The sequence below is a fragment of the Python bivittatus genome, unplaced genomic scaffold (assembly GCF_059951505.1).
Source record: "Python bivittatus isolate LINGU-HERP-01145 unplaced genomic scaffold, Pbiv_v1 ctg000180_np1212, whole genome shotgun sequence".
Classification (NCBI taxonomy): Eukaryota; Metazoa; Chordata; class Lepidosauria; order Squamata; family Pythonidae; genus Python; species Python bivittatus.
Window position 1 is genome coordinate 3,002,189 of NW_028277047.1, and position 18,523 is coordinate 3,020,711.

An 18,523-nucleotide genomic window follows, 5' to 3' on the forward strand; every position below is an offset into this window, starting at 1 on the left:
ATACCAGCCTGGTTGCTTTTGCTAAAAAAACTGAGAGATTTATTGAATTTCATTAAGCAAGAAATGGCATTTTTCCACCCCTTGGAAATCGGAGAGGTTAGGGGGGTTTTCCGTTGTCAATTCCTCTTCCGGCTTTTGCTGACCATCTTCGCTGGCACGGGGACGGGCGTGGCCATTTGGTAGAGCGTGGAGGAGATCTTGTGAATGTAGTAGAGGGCGACCATGGAGAAGATTAAGCTGCAGGGACAGAGAGCGGCAAAGGATCCCCATGAGGCTTGCGATCTGTGCCCACAAATGCCAATTGCCACTTTAAAGTAAGGGATTTACTGCTATAGTAGCTTCCGAGGACAGAAGTCCATTTTATCAAGAGAAGGCAAAGATGGATAGATGGGTGGCTAGACAAGCAGATGACCCTTCCTTCCTTCCTCCTTCCCTCCCTCCCTCCCCTGCTTTCCTCTTTCCTGCCTTCCTTCTCTTTTCCTGCCTGCCTGCCTGCCTGCCTTCCTTCCTTCCCTCTCCCCTGCCTTCCTCCCTCCCTCCTTCCTTCCTTCCTCTCTCCCCTGCCTGCCTTCCTCTGCTTCTCTCTGTCTTTCCTCCCTCCCTCCCTCCCTCCCCTTCTCTTCTCTTCCCTTTCTCTCACTCACTCTCCTCCCTCCCAGCAAGGCCTTTCAAAGAATAAAAAAAACTACGATTTTTTGCTCACATTTCTGATCCCAGGTGGAGTTGCTTATAAACTTCTTTAATTGCCTTAGATGCGGGCCAATTTCTCATTTTGTTCCCCCCCCCCACTCTCTTAGGCTTAAGGTGTACAGTTATACAGTCATAGGTACAGCTGTGGTGATATTGTTCAGCAGAGAAACACTCCAAATTCTTTCTCCAGACTCAAAGCCAGCGACTGTCTCAGACATGCTGGAATTTGGACCACCCCTGATCCGGAATTGTTCTGAGAGGAGGGTTTGTGCTTGGATTAAAGGCCTCTCTCTTCTCGATCCCTGTGCCCCGGCCCACCCAGCCCACCTTGGCTCTTACCAAGTGGTGACACAGACTCGATGAATCAGTCCTGATGCAAAAAGGGCTAACAGGAGACAGGAAATAACTGTAGATGGGGAAGAAAAAAAGCAGACAGAAGATCAGGATGAACCATCCATGGGCCAGCTCCCAGCCTACCCAGCCCCTTTTCCATGTGACTCACTTTCAGGAAAGACCTTCGCTTGGAACCCTTTGCCGAAAATCAGGTTTTCGAGGTTGTTGAAGGCCTTGAATGGGTCTGTGGTCAAGGATAACACCTCCTGAAAGCCCTGACCTATTTTGCAATCCTCCAGTTTGCACCAGACGTTCACCTCGGTTGCTTCACTCCTGCCTACCAGCCTCAAGTTCCCTCATTTTTTGCACCACACCCTTGTAGGATTTGAAATGGGGTCTGTTTCATACCTTTATGAATGCTAGTCAAAAAGTCATCCTTTCTCCCCGAATGAGGTTTTTAGGTGTCGAGGAGTTTGCTAGATAGGATTAGCAAAGGCCAGGAAACTTGCTAGTGTATTTTATTTGGTTTATTTGGAAAGTTTATATAGCCGCCCATCTTACATTCATAACTCTGGGGGTCTAACAACCACATTACAAAAAACATGTTAAAAAAATCTGTCACTGAACAAAGATAGAATTAAAAAATAATCCTGTACCAAAAAAAAAAAAAAAATTGAGGTACAATACAAATCTGCATAGACTGGACCTCTCAAACATCCAGGAAAAAGTCTTAAAAAGTCTTAAAAGCCGTTCAGAAGGCCAAGAGCTGTTCCATAGTTCACAGTGACGTTATTTATAAAGTATTGTTTGCAAGACAGCGTAAAAAAGACCAGATTTAATTGTCACACTTGCAGCGTGATGTTCTGATAAGTTTATAGCACTTTATCCTGTGGGTTTTAATTCCATCCTGACTTGATCTCAAGAGGGGATCTGCAACAGAGTTCCTAAACTCCGCGTCATTTTGCATCCTTTATGCATGAACACGTGTCCTCAATTGTAGTAATTTGAGATCTCTACCCAGGTTAATAATCCCCTCTCCTCCCCACAGCAGACTTCATCCTTTTTGATTGCATACCCTTATCCGTCTAAATCAAGCGTTTTCCCCCAAAATATATTTCTTTCTTTATAAACAATATACCAGTACTACTGTATTAATACAGTCCGCATGTTGTAAAAAATTCCTCAAAGGGAAATTTAGACAGGAAGGACGAGATCAATCCGTGTGAAGAGACGATGCAATATTTTCTTCCGGCAGCCCCCTCGGGAGAGCCCCCCCCAGCCGAAAGGATACGGTTAAGGAAAAAATGAACAGGGCTGACCCCAAGAGGCCACCCTGGATGGTGAGCCATTCGCTGGAGGCAAGTTGGCGGCTGTACATCTGCATGCCGGTGAAGAGCAGGAGGGACAGGAGGGAGGAGAGCACCAGGGATATTCCTGTGCTGACAGCTGGAAAGGCAGACAGAGACGGTCACGGTAAGCCACGCTTCGCCTTGCTCTTGGGGCGGCCTGGAGGGAGCTCCGGCCGATGGTGGTTTGTTTGAGGAGGCGAATCCTGGCCTATCCAGCGTTTGACAGGGGATGCCCCCTCTTGGCGTCACGCGGCTGTCAGGCAGTTTTGCACGGGCGCCCGGGCAGGTGGGGCTCCGGGGAAGCCGAGGAGCAGCTTTGGGTGGGGGCCCTCCTGGCGTCTCCCCTGCTGTCCGTCGGGCAAGCCGTTCCTCTGGGGGAGCAAGACCCATCGCAGCAATGCCGCTCTTGGCCGGGAAAGCGGGTCCATTCGGCGTTCTCCCCCAAAGGAATGGCTGACATATACGGGGTAAAACTCGCAAAACACTAAAAATATATATTTAAATCTTAAGTCTTCCAGTCTCATTTGAGCCAGTGTCCCTCTACCCATAGTTCCCCTCTGTACACAATGCCCCTCTACCCATAATTCTCCTGCGCCCACAATGCCCCTCTACCCATAGTTCTCCTGTGCCCACAAAGTCCCTCTACCCATAGTTCTCCTGTGCCCACAAAGTCCCTCTACCCATAATTCCCCTCTGTCCACAATGCCCCTCTACCCATAATTTTCCCGTGCCCACAATGCTCCTCTACAATATCCACAATGCCACTTTACCCATAATTCCCCTCTGCCCCCAATACCCCTTTAGCAGGAGAGCAAAAACAATGGCGCAACTAACCAGGGAAACAGTACTGGGTGGGAATGATGGAGAGTATAGTCCAACGTCTCTGGAAGGCACCAGTTTGGGGGATTCTGGGTAATGACATGGCGAGGTGCCCCCCTCCCCCATCTGACTTGCCTTACCCACAGTGCCACAATATCCAGGAGGCCCTTGACTTACAACGGGGGCCCTGACGCCCACCTCTCCCTTCCCAGAAAACCACGTTACCCATAATGCACCGCACGACGCGCCCCCGCTCCGTCCGCCGAGCAAACAATCCCCCCTCGGTTTGAACCAGAGCGTGTCTTCCTTGCGCATGCGCCGCTGAGAGAGCCTCTTGCCCCCACCACGCCGGAGCCTCTCTTGCGCACGCGCGGGACTGCCCCGGCAGCCGAGCTCAGACGTGTAATTTTCCTTCCGCGCGTGCGTACGAGAGGCCCGAGAGGAGGGGCGAGTGCCTTGGCACATGCGCAGTGATCGACCCCGCTCGCGGGGCGCAAAACGCTTCGTAGATCGTCTGCGTTCGTTTCCACCGGCTCGCCGCTAGGGGGCGCGCACGCACACACGCCTCTCCCCACCCCCGAGTGGCGTTGAACAAAGCGAGGGATGAAACGCAGTCGCGGGTTCGAGACTCGCCCCCTCGCTTTTGCAAAGGGGGGAATAATAAAACGCAATTTTAGGTGGGCGCCTTTGCAAGTCCCGTTGGAAGCTCGCTTTCAACCGCTGCCTGCCGAAGCGGACAGGCGCTCTGCGTAGGCTCAGAGGCGGCCTCTCCACCCGGCTGCGCGTGCCCACCTGGAGACGACAGCCTCTGACCTTGCGCAGACGGCCTCCGGGGCTCGCCCTGATGCAGAGCGCCGGTTTCAGCGGCCACGCCCTGAAGCTGCCCCCGGCCCCGCCTGAACTTGTAAGTTCTTCGGGGCAGGGGCTTCCCCCTGCTCACCCTCCCGTGCACGGACCGCGCGCGGGCGCATCGGCGACGCAGAGCAGCAGGCGAGCAATTCCCCCATCCCTAAAGCGGGGGTGGGCGGGGGGAGCCTCTGTTGGACCGAGCTTCCCCTGAGCATGCGCACTGATTCTTCCTCCCCCCACCCCCCCTCCGGCTCAGCCCGGCTGCAATAGACCGAGGCGTTCGCCGCCGCCGCTGCAGGCGCGGCGCGGGGCCGCCCGGAGCATCCCCGCCCGCTTCCCCGGGAGACATGGCCGAGGGCGACGACCTCCACTCCATCACCTCCATCATGGATGCCCTCGTCCGGATCAGCGTGAGAACCGGGATGCGGGGGGCGGGGGGGCGGGCGGGGGGCGTTGCACCGAAAACGGGGCGCGCGCGTCGTAGCAGAACGCGGACGCCCCCCTCCCTCCGTGCAATCCATCCAGGGCGGGGGGGGTGGAGTGGGAGGGCGGGGGGGGCTTTGAGGTCCCTGTGGGGCGGGGGGGGCCGCGAGCAAGCCGGAGGCTGCTATTGTCTCCGCGCGCGGGGAAGACTGCGTTTCCCCATCCTGGGAAGGAAAGTGCGGCGGCGCTTCTTTCTCCCCTCCCCCCCAAAAAACTTGGGATCCTCCCCCCAAGGTGGGGGTTGGCCTCCTTCCCCGAACTGTTGGCAACCTGCCTTGTGCTGCTCCTGATCCTGCCCCCCCCCCGCCTTCCATTTTCCCCGAGCGTCTTGCTTCTCCCTCCTTCTCCCTCCGGGCGAAGCGAGGATGCTGAGAGCATCCGAGCACAGCCGCCGTCGCCATGGCAACCTCCTCCCGCCCGCTTCCCAGGCCGTGGTCCAGCCTCAGCTCGCGCTCTCCCCCCTCCCTCCCCGCCCTTCTCCCTCTCGGCTTTGTCCCTTTTCGCATGCGCGCGCCGGGGAGGGAAATGGCACCCAGGCAGAGGGCGGGCAAGGTGAGACCGTGTCCCGCTGCCCGCCCCAAAAGGGAGGCCCGTTCCCCCCCTGCTTGGCTTTGAGTGGGGTCGGGCTTGGCCATCCCACTTCGCCTTGCAAGGGTTGAGTTTGCGGCAAGGGGCTTCCATCTCGTGCTTGAAACTTGGAGCCCCTTGCATAGGAGGGCAGGGTGGGGGGAAGGCTAGCACGGCCAGAGGTGCGCTGAGCACGGGGACATCCCAGTGGGACGGCAGGAATGCCCTTGAATGGCTCATGGCAGAGGGACCGGGCAAGCAGCCAAGCTGCTGGCAGGGGGGGGCATCCTTCCATGCCCAGCAATGGGGAGAAATTGGCCATCCTACAGGCTGGGGGTCAGAGGGCATACCTAGAAAGAGAGAGGCCTCCTGTCTGCCCTTGATCCTAGACAGAGCGGAAGTTCGAGTCATTTTTAGATCTTGGGGGGCGAATCTTGTTCTCCCCCCTGCAAAGCACCCAGGTTCATAGCCATGCTGTTTTTGTTTTGTTTTTTGGCTGAGCCTGGAATCCATCTGAACCTGGTCTTCTCAGATAGACTGCCCCTGGACAGGGAAGTTCTCCTAAGGCTGCCTGGCTGAGTGGCGGCCCGTTGAGTTCTTCCATGAGGATCGGGAGAGAGAAAACGTTATTTATTTTTAACATGTCCCTCTTTCAGGTTGATTGGGCGCGTTCCAGACAGTCTCTGAAACGCTCCCTTGAGCTGTAGGACAGCTTGGTGTTATTCTTAGGAAGCCAGGATGGAGTCACGGTTACGATGTTTGACTTACTTGGGGGATCTGGGTTCCAGCTCGAGCGAAGGCGTTTATTTAGCAATTTGGATTGCAAGTCCCGCCGTCTTGAGCAGCAGATCCCGTAAATCTTTCGCCGCTTACAAAGGTCCCTGGCAGCCGAGCGGCTCTTATGGAAGGGCCATAGCGCCAAAGCAGAGCATTATTTGCAGAAATTGCTTTTTTTCCCCCCAACCTTGCTTCTCCCTCCCACCTCTCCCCCCTCCTTTTTTTTTTTTTTGCAGACCAGCATGAAGAACATGGAAAGAGAACTGCTGTGCCCACTTTGCAAGGAAATGTACAAACAGCCTTTGGTTTTGCCTTGCATGCACAACGTCTGTCACATCTGCGCCACCGAAGTCCTGCTGCAGCAGGGTTACATCTGTGCAGACCCCACTTCGGAGCCAACGTCCCCGGCTTCCACCCCAGCCACCCGGAGCCCTCGTCTAGGCCGCCGGGTCGTGCCGAAACCAGAGCGCCTGGACAGGCTTCTCAAATCAGGTACGCCTTTTGGAAGGCTGATCGGATCTTTGGGAATCTTTGGCGATGGGACCCGAAGAGGGGTTTGCTTTATGAAGTCTCAGATCCCGGCCCTTCTGAGACTGTCGGACTACAACTCCCAGCAGCCTTCGAACAGCTGAGGGAGGCTGGGAGCTGTAGTTCAGCAGCATTAGAAAGGTTTCAGGCTCCCGTTCCGCGGCACGGAAGCGCCACCCACAGAGAGTGCAAGAAAATGTGCGTTGTGAGCTTGGTCGTAATGGTAAGACCTGAAGGGCCAAGGTGGGGACAGATGACCCTGGAGAAGGTCTACCTATATGGTTGCTGAGAGTGGACACCGGCTTGAAGGCTCATAATCAAAATTTGCAGAGGAATTCAGAAAGAGCAGAGCTGTGGGAGAGAGAAGATCCCCGAACGGACCTTTCCGTCTGGGTGTTTAGAGATAGGCTGCTCCAGCCCAGGGCGGTTCTCTTTTTCTGTCCTTTGTCAAGCTCGGTCCATCTCCTGTGTAATGTTAAGAACAAATTTGTCCTCTGCAATGACGTCCCCACCGCCTTCCATCCCATCCAGGTTTCGGCACGTACCCCGGGCGGAAACGAGGCGGCATCTTGCACCCCCAGAGTGTGCTCTTCCCGTGCCCGTTGTGCCAGCGAGACGTGGACCTGGGCGAGCGCGGTTTGAGCAGTCTTTTCCGGAACCTGACGCTGGAGCGTGTGGTTGAGCGTTACCGCCACACCATCAACGTCAGCGCGGCCATCATGTGCCAGTTCTGCAAGCCACCGCAGCTGGAAGCCACCAAGGGCTGCACCGAGTGCCGATCCAGCTTTTGCAATGAGTGCTTCAAACTCTATCACCCATGGGGCACCCAGAAAGCACAGCACGAGCCCATCCCTCCGACGCTCACTTTCCGGCCCAAGGTAGAGGTCCCCTTTCACCTTCAGGGGCTCAAAATGTGCCCCAAAATTCCTTTACCGAAGACAACGTTTATCTGTTTATTTGTTAGATATATATCCTGCCTTTCATTCAGGAACTTGAGACAGCGTATACAGGTAGTCCTCATTTAGTAACCACAGTGGGGACTGGCAATTCAGTCATTAAGCAAAGCAGTCGCTAAGTGAAACCACGACGATGCTTGCAATCTTCCTTCCGCTTTCCTTTGCTTGACAGACCTGTGAAGGTCGTAAATACGAGGATTGGTCGTAAAGTTACTTTTTCATCACCGTCGTAACTGCAAACGGTCACTAAACGAGGCAGTCACTAAATTAGGATGACCTGTATAGCATCCTATTTTTCCTGTTCTTGCACAATTTGTGGGTCCAACCTGGCTGCGAGGCACTCCAGCCTGCTTTGGTTTGTCTCCTTCTCAGGGTCTGCTGTGCCCAGAACACCGAGAAGAAGTGACTCATTATTGCAAAACCTGCCAGCGTTTGGTGTGCCAGTTATGTCGAGTTCGTCGCACGCACACGAGCCATAAAATCACACCTGTGCTCAGCGCCTACCAGGCGCTCAAGGTGAGACTTTTGGAGAACGTCTGTTCCCTTTTTCTCTTTCCGTCCCCAAGTCCTTGAACTTGATTGGCCACAGAGTAGAAGCCCTAAATTAAAACAAAAAAAGCAAAACATGATCTTGGATTGATGGCTTCTGGCAGGGAAAGCCCCCCAGGGTGTTGGGAAATTCAACCCGGACTCAGGATGGTCCACGGGACCCGGGGTGGATTCTGGGAGCAAGGCTCCTGTTTTAACATGCAACGAAACCAGACTTTTTCCTCTTAAAATTTCCTCTGCAATCGAAAAGCCAGATTCCAAATGCTTCCTCGCTAGAGTCGTTGACTTTGCCACGAGATATGATAACCCTTTGCAAAAGGAATCTTTATCGACGAGAGTTTTGAGAGGATTTTTAATCTTCGGGACTAATGGGGAGATCAAGGGACTGTGGGATCGCAGCCCGCTGCCCCGCAGCTTCACCTTTTTTTCTCACTCACAGGAAAAGTTGACCAAAAGCCTTGCTTTCATCCTGAGCAATCAAGACACGGTGCAGGCTCAAATCAACGAACTGGAAGAGACTCTTCGGCTCACAGAGGTAGGGTAACTTTCTTCGTTATCCTCTCGGGATTGAAGCCCGTCGCAAACGAGAAAAATTCGGGGTATGAGTTTGGCACTTCCTGTCCTGGTCCAAACAACAAGAAAAATTCAGGGTACGAGTTAGGTGCTTCCTGTCCTAGTCCCCCCTCTGCTTTCTGTCCTTCAGAAGAACCCAGAGGTTGAACGAATTTGTTCAGAGAGGGATACCGCCTTTTACAGGCGAAATATCTGAGCAGAGGAGGGAACGGGGTCCTTGATTGGGGCACCCGTTTGGCGAATGGTTGGTCACTTCCTTGCAGGTGAACGGCACCCAGGCGAAGGAAGAGGTGACGCGGCTGATGAACAGTTTGAGCAACCTGCTGGAAGACAAGCGAGCGGCTTTGCTCAGCGCTATCGAGGATTGTCGTCAAGACCGAGTCTCCAACCTGCAGGCCCAGCTTCAGGAGCATCGGGCCATGATGGAGAATTCGGGTATGGTGGGCTACTCGCAGGAAGTCTTGAAGGAAACCGACCAGCCCTGCTTCGTCCAGGCCGCCAAACAGCTTCACCACAGGTGCCTTCCGCGCAGTGCGGGGTTCTTAAAAAAAAGAAATAGATTAGAAATCGTGAAATCTGTTGAAAGGGAAACTGGAGGGAAAAATAAAATGACCCGTAGTCACGGACGCTTCTGATCAAGGACAAATGTCTAGTCCACCAGCAGCAATTTTCAAGAAAAGGATTTCTGGCTTGTCGTAAGCAGTCGTGCTTTAGACGAGGCCCGTTTAATCACTGGTTTGTGGAGGGTGTAATGACCTGACGGGGTTGGTGACAGTGACGGGGAAGGTGGCAAGGAGCAAGAAGCCTCCAAAAACGATTGACAGGTGCCAATTTTAAGAGGACTGTCCTTTTTGTAACACAAAAGGAGTTCTGTTCTCTTGCACGCTCGCTAACCCGCTTACGTTTAGAAGCTTTGCGTCACCTTTTAAACTGGATTTCTGCAGCCTGTGCTTTTCATGTGCTTTGGACCACAGCTTCCATATGCATTGTACTACAGCCCCCATAATGCTCCAGGCCACCCTAGGTGGGGATTCTGGGAAACAGGTCTGGGGAGCAGCTGATTAGCAAAAGTTGTTTTCAACTAAGCAGCAAAAACCTTGGGGTATAACCGCTTGTTAATTAACGATTCACCGCCAAGGAAATCATTGAGCAAAAGTTTATTAGGGTCAGTAACAAAAAGCACCCCACTTTTTAACGGGGCCTGATATCCACAGATTTTATTACTGGCTGCGAGGGCTCATCAAGGGCTGTCGAGCAAGCAAATGCAAGCATTCTGTCTCTCTGTTCCTCCAAAGCCTTAATTGCGTTTTAACATACAGGGAGTCCCCAGTTTAAGACGAGTTCCGTTCCCAAGCTTTGTCCTTAAGTCGAATTTGTACGTAAGCTGGAACACTATTATTGTATAATACTGTATAAGTAGTATTGTGTAATGAGCTCGAATCGTTGTGTATTTAACGTGCATCATTGTGTCTTTAACTCCAATTTTGCTACAGTAGACTCCGTCTTATCTACGGGTCGTCCGTAAATCAGGCCTTCTTAACCCAGGGACTCCCTGTAGTATAATATAAATATATGCGTATATCTGGTGCAATCAAGTGAGCGATGGGTATTGATCTATGTTCAGAGACGATTTTTTCCTCTGTCTCTCTGCCCCCATCTTGGCTGCTCCCTCCTGCCGGCAGGATCCTCAGGGCGACCGATTCGCTCCAGGCGTTCCGGCCAGCGGCCAGCGCCTCCTTCAGCCATTTCCAGGTGGACGTGAGCCAAGAAGTGAAGCTACTTACGGACCTCACTTTTATTAAAGGTGCGTAAAAAGCGGGCCTTGAGCGATGGTTGGCCTGCTTCGGGAATGGGAAGAGATCTTACAAGATTGGTACCAACGGTGGGGCAGCTGCCACGCCCAAAGGAAGCTTCTTAAAATCTCCCCTCTTCCTGTTGCTTCAGCCCTCTTTCCCAAGTCACTACAGGTCATCCTCGTTTAGTGACTGCCTTGTTTAGTGACCGTTCACAGTTACGACGGTGGTGAAAAAGTAAGTTGGCGACCAGTTCTCGCATTGATGACCTTCACAGGCCTGTAAAGCAAAGGAAAGTGGAAGGAAGATTGTAAGCATAGCTGCAGTTTCACTGAGCAACCACTTCGCTTAACGGCCGCATTGCTGGTCCCTGTTGTGGTTGCTAAACGAGGACGACCTGTAAATGGCAAGAGTGTTGGTTATGGAAATATTGTTTCAGAGAGGGAGCCCATTCCTCTTTGCGCAGGGCTATCTATAGCCAGGGCTATCTGTAAATCAACAGATCTTAATATCTCAGAGCTTCCTGCAACAGGAGTACCAACGTAAGCCTGTGCTGTGAGCCCCCCGGGGCACGTATTGTGTTGTTTTGTGTTGTGTGTGTGTTGTATGACCTGTTGAAGAGCTGGAGGAACATGGAGCTTGGAGCAGTCGGCGTGGTGGTGAGTCCACCTTGGCTGGGTTGGGCTGCCTGTTACACATCTCCCCTTTTTGCCCCGTTACCCTCCCCACGTACCCCCCACCTCCGGATGGGAGTGGGACAGACGGTTTTGATAGATATATAAATATATATTTTTTGCTTTCCCGTCGCGCATATCATTTGACCCTCAGGGCCTCTTGGCCCCAGCCAGCTCCCCTCTTTCCCCTGGCCCCTCCATGATCCACAGCCAACCTGACATCTGAGGCACAGTGCCCGCCTGCCCGCCCCGAGGCCCAATTCCCCGAAGTGCTTGGCTGTTGACCCATCTGCTTTACCTCTCTCTGTTTATAGGCTGTGGCTGCTGGTGAGACATCATCGCAGTAAATTGAGGCAAGTCACGTCCCACTCAACTGCTCCCGTCCCCCCCCGATCCTTTCCCGTCCTCCCCACTTCTCTTTCTTTTCCTCCACCCCTTTGACAGTCTCTCTGGGTCTGATCCTGCCCTTCCCACCACATCCATCCTGCACCCCACCCCCTGCATCCTCAGGCCTTGTTTTGGGACTTTCCGATCCAGAACACCCTGGATTGAGGGTTTGCTAGTGCCCTTGTTGAAAAAGCATTCTAGTCCTCATGGTGGCAGAAAGATCCACAAGGTTTGCAGCAACTCTGGCACGTGGGGATGGCGACGGATAGCGCTGTAGAGACGTTGCGACCTTCCCTACCCGGCCAGCTCCCTGCATTTCCCTTCCGTTGCCTCTCCCAATTTTTGCAAAACTCCCCACGGCTTCTTTTGTTGAAATGCTTCTGCCCTGGATTGGCTGGGCTGAACCTGGGTGGGATTTCGGTGGAGGGAAGGCATGTTAAGAGGGCTTTATAGGGGAGGCAGGTGAGCAGCTCAGGAGGTCTTCTGGATAGTGGAAACCTGGCTGTGGAGCCCCAAAAAGAAGGCAAAGTGAGGGCATCTTTTCAGTCTAGATATGATAGAGATGGAATGGAGTATCGCAGAGAGGGCACAGACAGATGGCTGGCACAAAAAATACCTGCCTTCTTTGCTGCAGTGTCCTGTTGCCAAGCCTTTAAAGTTGACGTCCTTTAAGAGTTATAACTGCTTTCTCCAATCTGATGCCTTCCATAAATGTAGGCCAGCAGTACACATTGTTCTCTCAGCCAGCAAGCCTTGCTAGGGGTGCATTATGGGAACTGTATTCCAACTGAACATCTCATCCCCATGTTTTTCACCACTTCCATACGGCGCTAGTTCCAAAGCACCAGTAAACACACAAAGCTGAATATATATATTGAAAGAGGCAGAAATGGCCATTAATTAATACAGGTTGTCCTCGTTTAATGACCACAATTGGGACTGGCAACTGAGTCATTAAGTGAAGCAGTCACTCACTGACTGGGCTTACGATCTTCCTTCAGCTTTCCTTTGCTTTACAGACCTGCGAAGGTCGTAAATGCGAGGATTGGTCGCAAAGTTACTTTTTCACCACCGTCATAACTGCAAACAGTCGCAAAACAAGGCAGATGCTAAATGAGGACTACCGGTAAAGCGGTGTCTGATTCAGATTAGGTTGCTGTGCCTCTTGCCCTAGCTTCCTCTGCAGGGTAGTGGTTAAGACCGAGAATCCCATATAGCTCCTGTGCATGCGTTGAGTGCCTTGTAGACTATGAGATGTTTCGAGGCCATAGTTCTAGAGTTTCTTAGGGAATGAATCCCACTGAAAGCAATGAGGCTTGACTTCGTGCCCACGAGACTTACTAAAGCATAATAAGATTGCCCTATTAATAAAAAACCAGGGATTTTGGAAGACCGTGAATATATTCCTCTTACGTTCCGGCCTTCTTGGGTTGGAACTGATGAGAGCCAAATTTGCCAGCCATCAGGGGAATTAAAGCCGCCGTAAGTAAGAACGATCTTTGTAAAACCTTTAGAGAGCGCCAACCAAGTTTTCATTGAAGTGTTCACTTTTTTGCCAATTTAATCAGCATTTAATCAAAGTGTGCTTGCCTCATCAGCTGAAGACACCCCTGAGCGCAAAAAAGCTTACTTCTAATCATCATCTGTAGCTTCTAAAAGCACGCGGCTGATTGCCTGCAATTCGCCGCTGTTTCTCCTTGATTGCTTTTCAGGGACTTGCATCCTTCAGGGGTGGGAATCTTCGCTCCCGCCCCACGTTGCCCAAACTTCAGTTCCCAGCATTCCTCACTTTGGAAGTCTGGGGCTGCTGGGACTTGTAGTTCAGCCACACTGGGCGGGGCACAGGTTCCATCAAGGGGCTTGTGGGCCCACTGGAGGTTTTGAGGGCGTGCTCTGCAAAACATGGGCCAGGATCGCTCGTCAAACCCGGGTTACCTAGAAGGCAAACGAGCGCGGTTGCGCTCTCCCACCCCAGTGTGTGCTGCTGTCGTGAGATCCTCCCCTCCCCTTGCCTTACCTTTCTTTTTCCCGGGCACGCTTCCAGACAACCCTCTGGCTGCAGTCGCCCGCTCCTTCAGCCCCGGGTCGTCGGGAGGCCGAGACTTGGCTTCGCAGTCGGCTGCCGTCCCAAAGACGGATCCTTTTTAACGGATTCGTTTTGGAATGAATTTCTTTAGAACGAAACCCCAGCAGAGGGAGCCCGGCAGACCGTGGGAACCCTGGGGACCTCGGCACCCATGGGAACCACGTTGGGGGCCAGGGCTTAAATTTAGTTCGCTTTTGCTGGTGTCCCAAATCAGCCTTCTCTCCACACCCCTTCCTCTGTCTTCACGGTCTGTCCCCTCGAGCCATTCTTCTCTCGCCTTTCTCAGCCCCGGTCCTCCGTCTCTCTTCCCTTCTCCGCCTCTCCCCCCTTCCCTGCCCTTCCCTGACTTGCGCTCAGTCTCTCTTTGCCCCCCGGATTCTTCTCAGCAGCTTGCCTGTCCCCCGACTCTGTCCCTCTCCTCCTCCGACGTTCCTCTGGGCCCACGCCCGCCTCTTCTCTGCCTTCGGAACCTTTTCCTGGTCGTCTGCGGTCAGTCCGGAAAGCGCTCGGATCTACCGTGGAGCCGCGGTCTGACGTCCCGCGCCTTCCTCTCTCCCTCTCCTGTTGCAGCGCCGGAGGCCCCCGTGATCGACACGCAGCGCACCTACGCCTACGATCAGATCTTCCTCTGCTGGCGTCTGCCGCAGCATTCCCCGGCCGCCTGGCATTACACGGTGGAGTTCCGGCGGGCTGAGCCCAAGGGCAAGGCCCTCAAGCTGTGGCAGCGGCGGGAAGAAGTGCGAGGCACCAGCGCCGTCGTGGAGTATCTGGACACCGACAGCGTCTATGTGCTGCGCGTCCGAGGTTACAACAAGGCCGGGTTTGGAGACTACAGCGAGGAAATCTACTTGCGTACACCTCCTGCGCCCGGTAAAGCCTCTTGTTTTCCTCTCTACCAGTCCAGTCCTACAAATGTTAGGAACAGTCTGACTTACAGCAGCTTTACCCAACCTGTAGCTTGGACTCACCCTCTCCTGTTTTCATATGGTTTAGGGTCTTTCTAATTTTCATGGCTCCCTGCTCCCCTCTCCTCATATGATTTAGGGTCTTTCTAATTCTTGTGTCTCCCTGGTCCCCTTTCCTGTTCTCATATAGTTTAAGATCTTTCTAATTCTCGTGGCTCTCTACTCACCTTCTCTTCTCATATGGTTTAGGGTCTTTCTAATTCTCGTGGCTCCCTGCCCCCCTCTCCTGATCTCATATGGTTTAGGGTCTTTCTAATTCTTTGTTCCCTGTTCTCTTCTCCCATCCCCTTCCCCCCGAAAGTGCTGAATTTCTTTCTGGACAATCGGTGGGGGTTCAACCGAGAACGCTTGGCGATCAGCAAGGATCAGCGGGCGGTCCGCAGCGTCCCCGGTCTTCCCATGCTGTTTGCCGCCGAGCGTTTGATGACCAGCTGCCATCTTTCAGTTGACCTGGTGATCGGCGACGTGGCGGTCACCCAAGGACGCAGCTATTGGGCCTGTTGTGTGGACCCCAGTTCTTACCTGGTCAAGGTGGGCGTGGGGCTGGAGAGCAAGCTGCAGGAGTGGTTCCAGGTGCCCCAAGACGTGGTGAGCCCCAGGTGAGCAAACGTTTGGAGGGACGGGAAGGAAATAAGGGTAGAGGTTGTTCAATCGCATCTCTGGAGAAGAAGGAAGGTCTCGGACAGTGTTTCTCCAACTTGGCCACTTTAAGACATGTGGACTTCAACTCCCAGAATTCCCCAGCCAGCTTAAAGCGGGCAAGCTGGAGAAATAACTGAACCTGTAAGTTCAAGATATCGCATCTTGGGTGAAGCTGTTGAAAATTCTTGGGTAGGTCCAACTCAGAAAGGCTCAAATTTGGGGCTCCTTTTGCCAAGTGGGGGTGAAGGGGAGTTTACCGAGGCCCCATTTCACCCCGAAGACGAGAGACAGCGTGTTCTTCTAAACATCAGCATTTTAGCGATGCCATCTAGTGCCCTGGTTGAGATTTGGGGAGGGGGTTGTGACCTGCTCTGCGAGGCAGCGTCTTCCTTCTTCTTCGGTTCCACCGAAGAAAAGCAGGAAAAGTTAATTTCCAACTCCTTCCGTTTGTTTTCCCCCGGCTCAGGTACGACCCGGACAGCGGGCACGACAGCGGTGCCGAAGACACCACCCTGGAGTCATCGCCGCCCTTTGCCTTCCTGACCATCGGCATGGGCAAAATCCTCCTGTCCCACGGGGTGTCCCTCACCTCCCGGGACCCCGGCAACTCCACCATGCCCTTGCCCCCCCGGGTGGGCATCTGTCTTGACTACGAACACAGCAAAGTGACGTTCTTTGACGCCGTCTCCTTCCGCAGCCTTTGGGAGTGTGGGGTAGATTGCTCGGGGCCCGTCTGCCCGGCCTTCTGCTTCATCGGTGGCGGCGCCCTGCACCTTCAGGAGCTGGTGGTCAACCGCCAGGAGCGGAAAGTCACCATCAGCAGCTTCTCCAAGTTGGACTGAAGTGGTCGGTGGCCAATTCTGAGAGTCTTGAGGGAGAGGACAGACGAGCAGTGGGGGCCTTGGGGGGCTGGAAAGGTCCAGAAGAATGGCCGACAGCCTCCCCCCCTCCTGAAGAAACATCTCCAGGTGAACGAGGAGAAGGTCTCAGCCATGGGACTGTTACAGGCCCATGTTGTCCAGCTGACGGATAGATGAACTTCCAACGGATAGATTCTTTCATTCTGATTGTGGGGGTGCCCTCTTCCCAGCCAGCCCCCCCATCATAAATGACCATCCCAGCTGTGGGGATGGAAAGCTGCTTTCCCCCCACAGCCGCCCCACGGAGGGGGATTTTTTAAAATACCCAACATCATGTCTTCGTTCTTTGTTTTCCCATCTTCCTCAATGCGGCCCCTAAACTTCTGGGGGAATCCAGCTTCCCCCACCATGGGGCAGGAATCTCAATCCGTCGAGAAAAGGAAAAAAAACTCTTTGCAACAAGGCTGAGCCTGGAATGGCCTCTAACGTCTTTCCCCCTTTGTCTTTCAAAAGAAAAAAAAAAATTCTTCTCCCTTGTCCTTTCTCTGATTCCTCGCAGGACAATCAGTCCCGCTGTACTTCTGCTGTAGTCATCATTTTGAATTAATCTTTTTTTTTCTAAAAGTCCCTAGTCACGCGCCTCAAGTTGACCGCTCCTGCGAATCGCCCCGTGGCCCGTTTCCTAATTTCAGCCATTTCCATTTTCTCTTTGGCTCCCAAGTGGGGGCTTCCGAAACATTCGTACAAGGATTTATAGAGCGACTGGCAAAAAAAAATAAAATTCTCGGGGAAACGTACGTCATTCCTCCGGAACAAGAGCAGGTGGGAAAATATCACTGGGACCCGCAGATAGTTTCCAAGCGGGTTTGAATTTCGTAACGTAGATTTCTTGGTTTCGACACGGTGCGGAATCCGTAAAATGAACGTGGTGTCAAAATTACCTTCTTTGTTAAAACGATAACTCGATCTTCCTCCCCAGAATGGTTCCTCCTCATAAAACTAAACAACAGGTCTTCATCGTGGGCTTCTTCTTAATTTCTTCTAGGGTGAAACTAATTTTGCTTCCTGAATTTCCACCTCCCTCCAGCTGTAGTTCTGGATCCATTTGATCTTCCACCCAAACAAAGCAGGAAAAAAAGAAGGGACTTCTTTTCAAAACCAGGATTCCCACGATGATCTCTCATCGTGCATGGTTGCTCGTTGCAAAAATGCAGAAGTCAACCCGCATGGAGAATGGCCAACTTTGCACTCGGAAGCGATTTCTGGGGTGATTTTTGCATTCCCACCAGAAATGCAGGAGCGGAAATCGGTCAGGCCAGACCCCAAAGGAGAAGACAAATTCTGCTAGTTTGATCAACCCTCCCCAATTCCTACGCGGGCTAAATCAAGGTTTGCAAACTGGGGCTTGCCAAATGCCCAGGAGCGGTGATTCGCTTTTGTTCTTCAAAAAGGGGCTCTTTTGTAAGTGTTGAGGTGTTCGTGAAGATACGGAGCCCCGTTTCCCCCTCTTGACCCCACGTTCATCAAACTCTCCTCCTCGGCCCTGGATTTTTTGTCACAATTCTTCCCAGTATGGGAAAAGAGCTATTTTGACTGGTGTCATTGCAGAATTTCTGGCAATTAAAAAGGGGAGGGAAATGTATGCCCGCAATGCCGGGGGCTTGCGTGAACGTTTGGGGGGTTGGCAGAGATGGGCGAGGCCTGCCGAGGATCTTTCTCGGATCCAGAGGCAGCTTTTTGCAAGGGAGGTGGTTAAACCAGCACAGTTTGTTCAGGACGTGGCAAGAACCTGGGTTTGAAATCAAGCGTGTCTGCTAAATTTGCTGTCGAGATGAACGATCGATAGCGATCGCTCCAGATTGGCCGAGACGAGATTCCCGTCCGAAAGCCTTCAGCAGTGGACTATGGCTCCACACACCCCGTTTTTTCATTTTAATTAGGCCTCCCCCTTCCCCCCTTCCAAGTGCACAATGAGGACTAACATCTTGTTTTTCAGGAGAGAACCACACCATTGCGTAGAGCTGGCTCACAACTCTTGTGCGATCCGTGAACTAGGTTTAAACCGACCTAGGGATGGACAGAGGGTCTGATGGGGTAGAAACCTGGCTACATCCCCCCCCCCCCCCCATTTCTTAAGACATGTTGTTAACTCAAAAAAAAAAAGTTTTAATTGTCGGCTTCGGTTGGGGTTTTTAAACTCTTGAACAGATGTGTAGTGCCATTCCAAGCCAGTAGAGGGCGCCGTGGCCACAAGATTCTAGAGAATAAATTCTTTTTTTTCCTCTTAAGAAACTTGAGTTTTGCTCTTGGCAAACGCTTGGGGAAGGAATCTTGGTTTTTGTGGGGCCATGAAGACTTCTGTCTCCTTCAGCGGCTTAGTTACAGCTCTTCCTAGCCCTGCACGGCCATCAAAAGCTATTGAGCAACATCTCCTTGTAATGATGTTCCATTGAAAGCTATGTCTGTGCCTCTGATGCCTCGGTAATGTGTGTGTTACCGTCCACAAGGGTTTTATCTTGTGCCTGGGTAATGTCTATTTGTAATATACATTAGCAGGGGAAAATGTTCTTTGCTCACTGGAGGGCAGTAGCTCCAAACAGCTGGGTTTGGAGAGGGGAGGAACATGCCAGTGGCTGTTACAAT

The 18,523-nt window shown here is 52.7% G+C and overlaps 2 protein-coding genes across 3 annotated transcripts; one reads left to right on the forward strand and one right to left on the reverse strand.

The window, feature by feature from the left end:
* Positions 1 to 16: 16 nt before the first annotated feature.
* KRTCAP2 (keratinocyte associated protein 2) lies at positions 17 to 3,543 on the reverse strand. 2 transcript variants are annotated; one of them, XM_007436664.4, is made up of 5 exons: positions 3,417 to 3,543; positions 2,315 to 2,469; positions 1,193 to 1,256; positions 1,030 to 1,096; positions 17 to 237 (listed from the first exon to the last, which is right to left on the reverse strand). In XM_007436664.4, the coding sequence occupies exons 1-5, from the start codon at positions 3,418 to 3,420 to the stop codon at positions 117 to 119; spliced, it is 411 nt and encodes a 136-aa protein (XP_007436726.1). In that variant the 5' UTR covers positions 3,421 to 3,543; the 3' UTR covers positions 17 to 116. The 2 variants fall into 2 exon arrangements, with proteins under 2 accessions (XP_007436726.1, XP_025027969.1); XM_025172201.2 differs by lacking the exon at positions 3,417 to 3,543 and adding an exon at positions 3,207 to 3,386.
* Positions 3,544 to 3,553: 10 nt separating this feature from the next.
* Positions 3,554 to 18,135, forward strand: TRIM46 (tripartite motif containing 46). The gene is made up of 11 exons (XM_088137266.1): positions 3,554 to 3,868; positions 4,297 to 4,450; positions 6,104 to 6,359; positions 6,927 to 7,273; positions 7,724 to 7,867; positions 8,340 to 8,435; positions 8,737 to 8,990; positions 10,156 to 10,277; positions 13,984 to 14,283; positions 14,680 to 14,977; positions 15,487 to 18,135. The coding sequence occupies exons 1-11, from the start codon at positions 3,795 to 3,797 to the stop codon at positions 15,860 to 15,862; spliced, it is 2,421 nt and encodes an 806-aa protein (XP_087993392.1). The 5' UTR covers positions 3,554 to 3,794; the 3' UTR covers positions 15,863 to 18,135.
* Positions 18,136 to 18,523: the final 388 nt, after the last annotated feature.

What these genes read in the sequence shown, in the direction of transcription:
- KRTCAP2 (XM_025172201.2), bottom strand. Translation starts at nt 3,294, where the DNA reads ATGTCATTACCCAGAATCCCCCAAACTGGTGCCTTCCAGAGACGTTGG. An exon ending in TGTTCATTTTTTCCTTAACC is followed by an intron (nt 1,257 to 2,314) that starts GTATCCTTTCGG and finishes GACCCATTCAAG; the next exon opens with GCCTTCAACAACCTCGAAAA. An exon ending in AGCGAAGGTCTTTCCTGAAA is followed by an intron (nt 1,097 to 1,192) that starts GTGAGTCACATG and finishes CCCCATCTACAG; the next exon opens with TTATTTCCTGTCTCCTGTTA.
- TRIM46 (XM_088137266.1), top strand. Translation starts at nt 3,795, where the DNA reads ATGAAACGCAGTCGCGGGTTCGAGACTCGCCCCCTCGCTTTTGCAAAG. An exon ending in ATGCCCTCGTCCGGATCAGC is followed by an intron (nt 4,451 to 6,103) that starts GTGAGAACCGGG and finishes TTTTTTTTGCAG; the next exon opens with ACCAGCATGAAGAACATGGA. An exon ending in GCGTACACCTCCTGCGCCCG is followed by an intron (nt 14,284 to 14,679) that starts GTAAAGCCTCTT and finishes TCCCCCCGAAAG; the next exon opens with TGCTGAATTTCTTTCTGGAC.